This window comes from Idiotropiscis lumnitzeri, chromosome 8, assembly GCF_059441095.1.
Source record: "Idiotropiscis lumnitzeri isolate Australia: NSW breed Sydney's pygmy pipehorse chromosome 8, RoL_Ilum_1.0, whole genome shotgun sequence".
NCBI lineage: Eukaryota > Metazoa > Chordata > Actinopteri > Syngnathiformes > Syngnathidae > Idiotropiscis > Idiotropiscis lumnitzeri.
The window spans coordinates 6,786,739-6,800,160 of NC_142398.1; the positions used below are offsets into that span (position 1 = coordinate 6,786,739).

General features: G+C 36.5%; 2 protein-coding genes across 10 annotated transcripts in view; both read left to right on the plus strand.

Annotated features, from left to right (window-relative positions):
• Positions 1-13,133, plus strand: part of sorbs2a (sorbin and SH3 domain containing 2a) — a 60,173-nt gene extending 47,040 nt beyond the window's left edge. For all 9 annotated transcript variants that reach the window (XM_088302011.1, XM_088302013.1, XM_088302012.1 and 6 more), the window contains 3 exons: positions 10,561-10,598; positions 10,707-10,813; positions 11,850-13,133. In XM_088302011.1, coding sequence (XP_088158137.1) covers positions 10,561-10,598; positions 10,707-10,813; positions 11,850-11,914 — 210 coding nt within the window. In that variant the 3' untranslated portion in view covers positions 11,915-13,133. The remainder of the gene's footprint in view (positions 1-10,560; positions 10,599-10,706; positions 10,814-11,849) is intronic.
• On the plus strand, positions 2,597-5,080 carry LOC148331881 (uncharacterized). The gene has a single exon (XM_088302016.1). It carries the CDS (start codon positions 3,030-3,032, stop codon positions 3,828-3,830), a length of 801 nt encoding a protein of 266 aa, XP_088158142.1. The 5' UTR covers positions 2,597-3,029; the 3' UTR covers positions 3,831-5,080.
• Positions 13,134-13,422: the final 289 nt, after the last annotated feature.

Here is a 13,422-nt window from a genome sequence, read left to right on the forward strand (position 1 = left end):
GGCGCAACACTAGTTGAGGGTGCTATTTCCATATTTAATGCATATACTAGGCGCGCTGCATTACAAGGCGCGAGCTCGCGCTAGCTCAGCCTGCGCTAGCTCAGCTCGCGCTAGCGCTCGCTCGGCTCGCTGTGTGGAATTTGCATGTTTTCCCCGTGCCTGTGTGGGTTTCCTCCTATATTCCAAAAACATGCATGGCAGTTTGATTGAACACTCTTAATTGGCCCTAGGTATGAGTGTGAACATGGATGGTTGTTCGTCTTTGTGTGCCCTGCGATTGTCTGGCAAAGTCAAAGTCAAAATGAAATGAAAACTATAATGTAAATTCCAAACTTTTATCATCCTAGTCACCAGTCAATTGTATATCAAGTTACGCTGACGTGATAAGATATTATCCATCCATCCAAATCCATCCATTTTCTATAGTGCTCAACCTCATTTGGTTTGCAAGTCCCTGGAGCCTATCCCTTCTGACTTGGTAGCAGAAGTGTACAATGGACCTGTCAACTGGAAACAATGATGACAGCTTCTCTGTTGCAAAAAAGTATCATCCATCCAACCCTTTTCTATTCCACTTGTCCTGGAACTCTTTCGTTTTTATTATTTTTTTTTTGTGTGAAAAGGAGCAAGGTGAGAATTAGAATCACATTTAGAGGTTCCACTGTATTGCAGTAGAGGCATTTATCACTGATTGAATCCTTCAGTATTATAATACTACCCAAACATATGACCTCATTTTTTGGACTAGAAATTGCACTTTTATTCATTGTTTGGCTGGTCCTGCCACTCATACTATGGTGAGATTTGTTAATATTAGAATTAGCTTGATCTGGCCCCCAAAATCCCCATTCTTATGGCAGTTGGCAAATACTTTGGTTGCATTATTGCTAGTGGCCAGAAGGTGGTGGTAATGTGCCATCAATTTGCCAACTGCCAAAAGAATGTAAAACGGCAAGTAGTCAGAGTATTAGTGAGACATTACCTAATTACATAATTATTTCATTGATTAATATCAGCCTCAATGCCCCACGTGATCAAAACAACAGCTCTCAAGGAGCTAACGAAGATTTTGCCGGAGTGGGAGTGACCATAATTTTTTTTTAAAATAAATATTGAACAAAAATAAATAAATAAATTATATATATTTTTCTATATATATATATATATAAATATATACATATATATATATATATATATATATATATATATATATATATATATATATATATATATATATATATATATATATATATATATATATATGTGTATATATATATATATATATATGTGTATATATATATATATATATATATTAGTGCTGTCAAGTGATTAATTTTTTTAAATTAATTAATCACAAAGAATTCCATGATTATTCACATTTTTCAACTACAATTTTTTGCGAAGCTTGAAACAGATATTTACTTGAATAATATCTTGGAATTGATGCAAAATCACCCAATATGAAGTATATTTAATTCAAAGACTGTTCTAATTTAACTGAAATTTTGGATTAATCACCTGAGTTAATGCTTTAATTTTGACAGCCCTAATATATACAGTATTTTCCGGACCATAGGGCGCACTTTAAAGTCCCAAATCTTCCCCAAAACAAACGAGGCGCCTTGTAAATCGACGCGCCCATTATATGGACTGAGCATCACTCTCGACCATCAACTCTTTTACTCATTGGGCTGTACGGAGTGCATGTTAGCACACCCTGCTGGTCAAAGTCTGAGTCATCTATGCTTCTAATTGACCGTGACTTATACATTATGTGACTATGGTGTTTGGGTGATGGTGTAGGTGAAAGCTGGACAAAAGGGCAGCTGTCCACAATGTTGTAGTCTGTCTTATCATTTATGTTATTGCAAGCAAGAAACGTCCCAGGTTTTAGACAACAGACTGCAAAAAGCCCAAAGCACAACATGCACATCTCTCTAAACAGCCATGTGATTGGCTGAGTCTGAGTGGCTCTCAAGAAGCCATTGCTATAATATTTTTGTGTTATTTTTATTTCTTTTAGGTATGTAGATGGCATGAGAGATACATGTTTTGTGTTAATCTTATTTCTTTGTTGCATTGTTTGCTTGTATGCTGAGTTTTTTTGGTTTTGATTTGAAACCGTGACTCTCAGGAGTGTGGTGCCCAGTGGAGTCCCTCCCCTGACGTTGTCTAGTAGACAAATTGCCATGACACCTCTTATTGGTTAGAGTTAGTGTTATTGGCAGTGATTCCTTATTGTTTAAGGACATCTGCCATTGACTTGGGGTGATACCTCTAGCAGCGATCCCTTAAGGGATTGAATCCTTGTGAGCTGGCTACAGCTAGCCGCGAGCTGAGCTAGTGCGAGCTCGCGCCTTGTCGTGCGGTGCGCCTAGTATATGCATTAAATACGGAAATAGCACCCTCAACTGGTGTTGCGCCCTTTGATGCAGCACGTCAAACGGTGTATATATATATATATATATATATATATATATATATATATATATATATATATATATATATATATATATAGCAGATTTTTCTTTTTACATGCATTTACCTTAAATTGATCATTGGTTGCAACCAGAATTATTATTTCTGTAGAAGAGATTGTCCGGATCAAGGTTATTTTCAGGATCAAATGTCCGTGTTCAACATTTGGAAATTAAGTTTATATCTTCATTGTGCACGTTTTTCATCTTTTAATGTTTTTATATATTTATTTAGCATTCACTGGGTTTTTTTTTTGCGAAATAGGCTAGTAATTAACCAGTCTCTAATTGCCCAAACATTATGATGAGAGGCTGAGTAGCGTTACCCTCTCATTAATTCATGAAAGCAGCCTATTTGATAAACCAATCAGCAGCTCGTGTTTGAACTGTTTGAAGAATGCTCTTGAGTTTCCGAAATGTCGGAGTGAAGTAGTGCGCACTCTGAGCATATTTACAAGTGTGTTTATAAAATAAATGTCTCCTAAAATAGTAGTTTTTTTTTTTTCTTATTCATGATGTCTTTTTTTTGACTGGTGCAACCGATACAGCAGAATGACTTCTAGTCTGAAAAACATGTTAAACTACATTCATTCTAAAAATGGGCATACACACACTCAAATGCACTGTGTACCTTTCTGTTTACTTCACTCTCTTCTACTTCCCTTCATAAAGCCTTTCTCTCATCTACCGCCTCCGTCCCCCACCCCTGCCCACGACCACCCATCTTCACTGCTGACCAGGCATGACCTGCGGGCGGTCACCCACGAGTGGCTGTCCCTCACCGTGGACGCCCCTCCTCCTCGCTCCCTCTCGGCCACGGCCTTCCCCCCCACGCCACCCCCTCTCCCTGGTCAATTTGCGCCGTCTCTCAACGAACCTCTCCCCGCCTCGCCCAAGTATCCCTCTGCTGATTTAGGTCCACTGGCCGCTTCTTGCATGCGTAGTGTGGGTGACCCGTTGCGCGTGGAGAAGCCGAGTGAGTTGCAGAGAGCGGTATCAGAGCCCCTCACGTCACCTAGCCAATTTGACGTTCAACTCCGTGTCGCAGAACCTTGCGATGAGCTGCTGTCTGTAATTCTGGATGACCCGGCTCGATCGGTGTGTTTCACGACTAAACCCCCGTTTCACGAATCTCCGCCAAAAGCAAAACCCAAAGCAAATAAATCAGCAGAACACAAATGTGTCACAGACCACGTCCTGAACGAAGCCCCGGTTGAGTCTCAGAGGCCTCCATCAACAAGAGGGAAGGTGTTTATTGAGTTATTTATTCAGGAAGAAGTAGATGAGGAGGCTCGAGAGGATGAGGAGGAGGTTTTTACAGGGAGACTCAGTACACAGGTAGAGCATTTGTGACTTTTCTTTTAAATCCCCTGTTTCCACCAGGCAGTACAGTTTGCTCTTTCAAGGTCCCTGTTTTAAAATGATCCACTTTTGGGTACCAACCTCAGTGTTAATGGAGGAGTTGGTACAAGAATTGAAGACCTACAGAGTTGCGACTTAGAAAAACAATATAACGCCACTCTTCAGTGCCTCGTGGCAATAATGTCCTTGCGGAAACACGCTGCCAAGGGGCGCCAGAAAGAAAGCACTCTGGTTTTAGGGAGCGTATTACCGCGTTTTAACAATGTGCATGTTGTAACTTGTGAAATTAAGAAAAAAAAGTCAATTCCTATGTCCATTATCAAATACAATATATACAGATAATTAAAGTTAAGTTTCTTAGATTAATTTATCAGAGTTGTGCTTCTCTGGCTTGAATCATATTTAGCGTATCATCGGAATTTGTATTCATGTACAGGAAACATTTTATATATCATATATAAAACTATGATATATGTGAGAAACGGTTGTATTCCCCGTCTCGTATAATAACGCAGAGGACCAGGCGTCTATTTGAAGTGAGACTTTCTAAAAAATTTAAATAATTGTAAATTACAATAATAATAAAATCGAATCCTTTTTTTTCATTAAATCCTGAATATTATATATTATGATGTTGCATTTTTTTAACTTATTCCTTTAACTTATTTTTCCACAACATTTAGGACATTAGAAAAACAAGCTATGTGAGGTGATCTACACCTTTTTTTTTTAAATTTCATTTTCACTTTTTATTACAAATTAAACAGGTACATAACCACATCCTAATGCGAGTTGCTACAGCCACAACTGACAGCCCGCTATCCTGATCACTGTCATTCGCTAACTCCCACGTTATTTGCCACTTCACATTGTTCTTCTAGCTTTAATCTAAGAAGGCTTGTACTGAGCTGTACTGCAAGGTGGAAACACAGTTTAAGTTTTAAAAAGCTGCCGGACCTTAGATTAGACATGGAGGAAAATATTTGTCATGTTGAATGTTGCATATCACATTGAGTTTTACATTTCAATGACACATTTTGTTCCAAATGTATATGCGAATAGTGGCTTCGCACTACAATTCTGTTTTTCACGTTATTTCTACGCACTAAATGGCAAGCTGTCATTCTTAACACTTCTCCCTGTTTTCTTAAAATGAACTTAACATTTTAATTTGTTATTCAGAAATCTGTGTTGACCAAAGTAAAAATAATGGACTGAAAATGTTAACTATGACATATGTGTGAGAAACGGTTGTATTCCTCGTATCGTATAATAACGCAGAGGACCAGGTGTCTATTTGAAGTGAGACTTTCTAAAAAAATTAGATAATTGTAAATTACAATAATAATAAAAATTAATCTTTTTTTTTATTAAATCCTGAATATTATATATTATTATATTGCATTTTTTAAAATTCTAAAATTCATGATGAAGGGAAAAAAGAATATATATATATTTATATATATATATATATATATATAACATATATATATATAGCATATATATATAGCATATATATATATATATATATATATATATATATATATATATATATATATATATATATATATATATATATATATAGCATATATATGTATATATGTGTGTATAGACAATATTGTATCGTAAAATAGAAAAATATCAATATGTATTTTTCTAAATATTAACAATAAAATTATTTTCTAATATAGTAGTTACCGTTATTAGTTTTAAAAATGATATCTATTCTAACGATCAATATAACCAATAGGAAGAATTTAAAAAAAATCTAAATTTATACTGATTAATGAAAATTATAGTGATAAATAATAAAGGCAAAGGAAATGTTTCAATATTTTCCTCTATGTCACCTCAGCCATTAATATTTCAATTCAATTGAAGTTGTGTGCTCAAGTATTGTGTGTCATTGCCCCCCCACTAGGCAGACGTCTGTCCCCCCACTAGCTCACCCTCTCCCCCCACCGGGCCCTCGTCACCCTCCTCACCGTCACTCTTGAACTCTCCCCCGTCTTTCCTGGCCCCCGCACGGCCCCCACCGCTGCCCATCTTCTCCACATCGCCCCCTGTCTCGCCCTCCCCCTCCGTGTCCCCCCTCCACTCGCCAGAGCCACTGACTCCCCCTCACTCCGCCACATCGCCCTCCTCCACCTCTCCCCCGCTCCTCACCTCCCGCCGCTCTCCCCCCACGGTGCCCTACCCGGGCCGTAAGTCCCCCAAATTGAAGGTAAACTGGAGTCTGCGTGTTGCTAGGAATGAATTCTAACAGTTGTTGCTGCTCGTTTGGGAATGAGGAATGGATTCATGAGTTCATCGGATGGACCTCATTAAGTTGCTCTTTACAGGATTTACTGACTGTAGAGTGCCTTGCCTTTGTGCAAATATATTTGTCAAATATTAAAAGATGTAGTTAATGTTTGTATTTTAAAAATATATCGTGAGATTAATTTGTAATGATAATTGCTCACTATGGAGAAGGTAGTTATGCATTTTTGATCATATAAAATAGTATGGTCCTTTTACTTCATTATTTTTCCAATAAATAACTGTAGAGTATATTTGGGGAAAGGCCTTACGTTTTTCTAATAATAAACAATGTATTTAATATTTTAATCATTGTCCTATGACTATTCTGAAATAATAGTAGTTGTGACAATCATGTTCCTTGTTGGTATTTTCAAATAATATAATATTACATTTTCCACAATTAACATACATAACATTATTTGTTAAACCATTTAAAAAATATCACTAAATAATATTGGGGGTGGGGTTATATGGTTTTCCTACACATGAATAAATAAAGGTATTTCTGGGTGTAAGGTCTAAATTTGTAGAAATGCATTTTTTATATATTTAATTATATACATGTTTTTTTTTCATTACTTCCCCATTAAATATATCATAATGTAGTGTTAAATCATTCATTTAGTATATTTGAAGTGAACAATTTCCTACAAGCAGCATGTATTGTGGTCATGAAAAAGTCCACCGTGCAGTGTGGAAGTACCTTGTCATAATATTTGCAGTATGAATTTGTATTGTGTGACGTGCACACTAACGTACTTTGTCCATTAACAGAAATGACTTTGTGGTTAGGGAACATAGCTTGCGCAGATGGTGGTTGCATCGTGATGTTTTCGGTGTCGGCCTTTAGCATGCTAGCGTTTGGCTTTGCGTGTGCTCGACATAACTGCCAGTGGCTTGGTGTTGGTTGCTGTAGAAACCAAAATATACATTTTGCCTTCTTTCTTTGCCCACCGAGCAGGATCCTGTCGTGGGTGGAAAGCCGCCTCGTAGCCCCATCTTGTCTCGGAGGCCCACTAGAGGTCGAAGGGTAGGGGGACACGTCTTTGTCTCTTGGTGAACTCTGCTCACTGGAACTGTTGCAGAAGGTTGCTTTAAAGCACGTTTCAGGAAGGAATCTCAAACCACTTAGCTAACACACATGTTCAAATAAGTGAACCAAACAAGAATTATTTCTTTCAAGTAGATACTTGCTAATAAATTATTAGCCTCTGCATATGTAAAGGTTTCTTAATACGAGTCCAAGAAGAGGCCTGCATTCTTATAAAATGGAATGATACCGTTTGTTGTTAGTACAAAGTATAAAGAAAATTTTGGTTCTTTATGGAGAGAAAATCCCAATAACATTGTTTATATTGCTCTAATATACACTAATAATATACATTACTATGACTTTGTTGTATTACTTATTACACACACACCCAAATATATATATATATATATATATACTTATATATATATTTATTTATTTATATATATATATTTATATTTATTTATTTATTTATATATATATATATATATTAGGGCTGGGCGATATGACCTAAAATCAATATCGCGATAAATTGGGCAATTTTACCTCGATAACAATAAATGCACGATAAATTCCCCCTGAGGACCAAAATCAAAATAAATGCAGAAAATGCATATTAACTGCTTTTTTTTATTGACCAACTGGTACACATTACTTTCAATGAAAAATAGAAGTACAAAAATCATTTGAATAAACATTCAAAATAGCTTTCTTTGCATGACTTGAACAATGTCACAAAGAACAGGAAAAAAAGGGTACCTCTCACAAAATCTTTTCCTGCAAATAGATTGTGCCGAGATGGTGTAATGCCATTTGCAAATGCTTAGATTTGTGTAAAGGTATCTTGTAAACAATATAAATAATGCCATGTGCAAAGGCACTAGTCGCCTGTAAACAAAATGCTAAATAAAATGAAAAAAAAAAAATCAATGGAATGCCAGTGCCAAACAAACGCGTGTGCTTCATCAGTAAAATGTGCCGTCTCGAGTACTCCGGTGCGCAGTCGCCACTTGTCGTCTATGTACTGCACATTTCAGGCTCAAACAGGGATGCATGTTGCGACTCGACCACAAGTCGGATGTGGATGCAAAATGCTCGACATGTCTCCGCTCCCGTCCCGATGTTGTCCATATCGGGAAGTGCTGTTTGCGGCAAATATTTTCGTACCTCTTGTCGGCTACGTTCCTGAGGCGTTTAAATCCTGTGCGCTCCACTGTAACTTCTGGAGCTCTATCTTTAGCTATGTGCTCGGCTATCGCGTCCACCTCTGAGACGTTCTCTCGTATGGTGTCGCCTCCGTTATGGGCTGTTGTTACTTGTCCAACCTTGCTCCTCACTTTGAACTTTTAGCACAAGCTCCAAGTCAACAGCATGGTTGTGTTGTGGGTGGTGAAAAAGAAAAGGTTGGACGCGCTGTTTCAGGTGCTTACGACGCACTTTGTAGTTCATGTTCTTTTGCTCAAACATCGTCTTTATGGAACCCAAAACATTTCCAAACGACAGATGTCGAATTTCTTTTTGGGACAAGCGCGACAAGACCAATTTCAACTAACGTTACTTCGTCTTTAGCCGTGTCAGCCGCTTCTGAATTTGAATCGCCAGCTACGAACGCGTCTTGTGTTTACATTCTTCTACAGCGCCTGAGTCACGTGACTACATGCGCTGGAGCAGACTTAAAGAGGCATGAACATTGCCGCAGACAGAAAAGACTTTCCTTTTTCATTTTTTTTTTAGACACCGAATTTACCGACATGGGCAAAATGATGTCGGTCATTCTAATAAATTTCGGTAACGGTAAATTTTCGGTTAATCGCCCAGCCCTAATATATATATATATATATATATATATTCATGTTCTCAAGTGATTAATTTTTTTAACTAATTAATCACAAAAAAATCCATGATTAATTTGCGGATCTTGTAACAGATACTTACTTGAATAATATCCTGGAATTGATGCAAAATCACCAAATATGAATTATATTTAATTCAAAGACTGTTCTAATAGCTTTATTTGATTCTTAAATACGATCTAAATGGACACATCTTTCCAGGCATTTTTCTTCAAAACATTTCTCAAAACTGCCACACTCATGCAGTTTTGGTTTGCAAGGCCCAGTGGTAACTAGAACACAGTGTTTTGTTCTGAGACTTGATAAAGATGTACAGCTAATATGGCGCAATATTTGCAAAGTATGCAAATTATTTTTGAAGTAATTCAAACTGAGTTAATTGAGTTGAAATATTTTACTGAGTTAAAATATTTTGTATATATGTATATACATGTATATATGTATGTATATTTGTCTATATATATATATATATATATATATATATATATATATATATATATATATATATATATATATAAAACATTTTGGGGTTTCAAAATGAATTTTCATTTCCAGAATTACTCAAACACAAAATAATACGGCAAGTAGTGCAGTAGGTCTTGCCTTACTTGAATCATTTTGAACAACTTTAAACAAAATTTCTGCCTCCCTCACAAACGTTTTTCCTGCACTTGCAGTTTTATAATAATAGCTTTTATTGTTTTTAATTGTACAATGGCATTTTCTGTCATGTTTGTAAATCTAACTATCCATTGTGAAGAAAAACTCAAATAAAAAAAGAAATCGTAATATCTGTCAAAAAAAAATAAATTGCAATACAATTTACTCCTAAAATCTTTTAGCCCTTGCGGACACATGCATGTATAAATGTAAACATTTAATCATTTGACAGCCCTAATATGTATCTAACTTTACAATATATTTAACATGAATAAAAAAAGATTTCCAAATTATGATTTGCTGGCTCCGGCCTTCCTGTGTGGAGTTTGCATGTTCTCCTCGTGCCTGCGTGGGTTTTCAGAATCAGAATCATCTTTATTGGCCAACTATGTAAAACAGACTGGGAATTTGTCTCTGGCAGTTTCTTCTGCTGCTCTGATTTCCTCCCATATCCCTAAGACATGATGGTTGGTTAATGGGACATTATAAATTGGCCCTCGTTGTGAGTGTGAGTGAGAGTGGTTGTTCATCGTTGTGTGCCCTGCTTGCTGGCAACCAGTTCTGGGTGTCCCCCGCCTACTGCCCGAAGTCAGCTGGGATAGGCTCCAGCAACTCCGCGACCCTAGTGAGGAGAAACGGCTTAGAAAATGGATGGATGGATGGAGTCCTCAACTGTTTGAGTCAACATATTTTTTTTAACTAAGTCCTCTGTATACATCATCTTTACAGGTGCCATGCTATGTTATGTCATGTTCACTTATGTTATATGATGTTTCACCCACCCCCTCTAAAAATATTCCTGGAAGACACTTATGGTCTGTGAACAAAATACTACTTTAACGAAGTTTTCTAACACATTTTCGTTCTTTTTCAGCGATTAGTCCAAGAAGCGCTCCATGGAGGAGGGGACCCGTAAGTCATGTTTTCACACCATTATTTTGTTGTCATTTTGACATTAGTAAGCGAATTATGTGCTGACTAAAGAGGGTAATGACCGAGTGACATTTGTTTGCAACGTAGCTTCCAGGCCGTGTATAACTACACGCCACGCAACGAAGATGAGCTGGAGCTGAGGGAGGGGGACATTGTTGACGTGTTGGAGAAGTGTGATGACGGATGGTTTGTTGGTAAGCAAAGACACACAAGGTGATTTTTTTTAATTATTATTATATACATTGTATCATATTAAATTATGCAAGAAAGAACTCAAAACGAAGAGGATCCGAAAGTACCGCCACCGTGCAGAATGTACACAACCATGAAGCTATGTTCCATATGCAACCACATTCACATTAAGCTCAACCAGTGCTAGCTAGCCTATTAGCCTAAATATCATCCTTGCGCAAATTTAAGGCTGTAACTGTCTAATATTTTTAGAATAGATTATTCAATTGATAAACTGAATAATCTGATCAAATTTGATTTGGCATTAAAGTGTTTTGCAAAACCATTTTTTTTCCCCATCTTACTGTCTAATTATTAAAGTTGTGTTGTAATGTTGTTTATTCGGTACTGTTCAGCGATAACAACAAAAAGATCAGCCCTCCAAATATCACACCATCAGGATTGATGTACTCATCAACCTTTTGGAAACTGATTTAGTTGCTGTTTTAGTCATTGTTTTCCAAAGTAAAAGCAGTTGTTTGAAACTGTCTTATTTTGATTGAACACAAAAGGTGCACCCGAAATCAGAGAATAATTACTGTTGAGACGCTGAAATCAGATTGATTTGGATTATTTTGAATGAAACAATGGCTCTGAACAATTACTTGATGATTAAAATAATTGCCGATTGGTTTGTTCATCGATGAGATGTCGATTCATTTTGACACCTCTTCGTGACAAATTGATGTGACCTCACACGCGGACAAACTCTAATTTCTGTTAATAAAAAGTTTGATGGGGGGAAAAAAACACAGTGTTCCTAGTACTAATTTTAAAGGAATTGGCACCAGCGAAGTACAATGAGCACATTGTAACGTTTGTTGTTGTTTTCTTTTTAGTGTTTTTATGTAAATAAATTGCCACTAGATGACATTGTGAACCCACAATTTTGAACTAAAATGGCACCCTAGTCATGACACTTGCCATTTAAAAATGTTGATTTTAGGTCATGTTTAAAGCATGCTTTTCACATTTTATTGTTCTTAATTGTTTACAAAGGGACGTCTCGTCGAAGCAAGTTGTTCGGAACCTTCCCAGGAAACTACGTGAACCAGATCCCATGAATGATTCCTCGCCCCGCCCTCCTCAGCACAGAAGCGTGTGAATGTGTGCGTGTGTATGGCGACGCAGCTCTCACTAGCCATCTTCAACAGAAGACCTCTTTAGTACAATTTTTGGTTGTTTTTAACTCTTTGTACGCTTGTTTTTAGGGTCACGGACAAGCCGAAAAATGTTGACAAAAAATGCTTATTTTGTGTATGTGCTGCATCACGCATTATTACTTTTTGTTTCGCACCCCAAAGACATTCAATGATGAATTATGTGCTATGTTACATGTGCAAATGTCATCTGTTACCGTCACCGCTAGTGTTTATGCACTTTAACCAATTTGTGTTTGTTTGTCGGATTTCACCTCAGAAGAAGAACGCATGTCAGTATCAGAGGGCTTGTCACCTTTTCAGTTTTTGTATTTATTAGCGCTCCAACACTAAGGGATGATTGTAGCATAATTTTTGCTTTATTTGCGATTATTCAATAATGTAACCGAGCCCACTTTGGAAAGATTACAGTGATGATGAATATTTAAAAAAAAAAAAAATCTTCATACGCAACACATTTTTAACAATCTGAAATTATGAAAGTTTTAGTTTTTAAAGCGATTTGGTTTTTTTTGTTTTTTGTCGACTTTTCTCTAGTGTGCAAAATAAGACAAGATGTCATGGATTGTAGGCTGTTAGTTGAGTTATAATGATTACATAAATTTGCAGGTTTTCCTCTAAGGGGAGTTCGTAATATATTTAAAACTGCATTTTAGCTGTGACTTCACACAAAGGATTTTTATTTTATTTTTTGACACTGACTATCGTTGAAGCACCTTAAGATATGTTATGTTTATCATAGGTTCACATTGTGTTGCTCACATTTTAGTGTGCGTGTGTGTGTGTGTGTGCGTTTATTTTCTAAGCCTTTTGTATGTTGTCAACATCCACCTGCTTTATAAAGAAAAATCACTCTTGGCTTTATCTTTTTTCTTCTTTTGCCATTCTTGTTTTGTATCAGCAGCGCCATCTTGTGGGTGTTTTTAACACCGCCTTAAAAAAGAAATTAGCCATGTAACAGGTGACAAATGCAAAAAATAATAACATGAATATACTAATGTAGTCTAAATGGAATATTTGTAAAAATAATTAACACACGCACACACACACAAGTGTCAAGTATTTCTACTTTGCATTTTACGGGGCTGTATTAATAAACGCTTAGATTTATGATCTTAACTCATTTTACTGTTCTCTTTTTTTGTCATTTTTCTCATTTCAAAAACAATGTGACAGGTTTCACAAAAAACGCAGCTGCGTTTCTTTGGTGTTCTTTATAATGGTGAACAGCCTGGATAGCATTGTTGGATTATTTTAGTTGGTACAACACCCAATGGTTAACAGTGCTAACATAAATTATTTCAATTAAATGAATTAAATTTACACAGGGTCACGACTGCAACAGTGATGTATTCTGTTAGCTCTAGTGGTTACATTAGCATTCAGAGTTGTACAAACTAAAAAAAATAAAT

Bases quoted from the DNA above. Each gene is read 5' to 3' on its own strand.
- LOC148331881 (XM_088302016.1), top strand. From the start codon at position 3,030: ATGACTTCTAGTCTGAAAAACATGTTAAACTACATTCATTCTAAAAAT.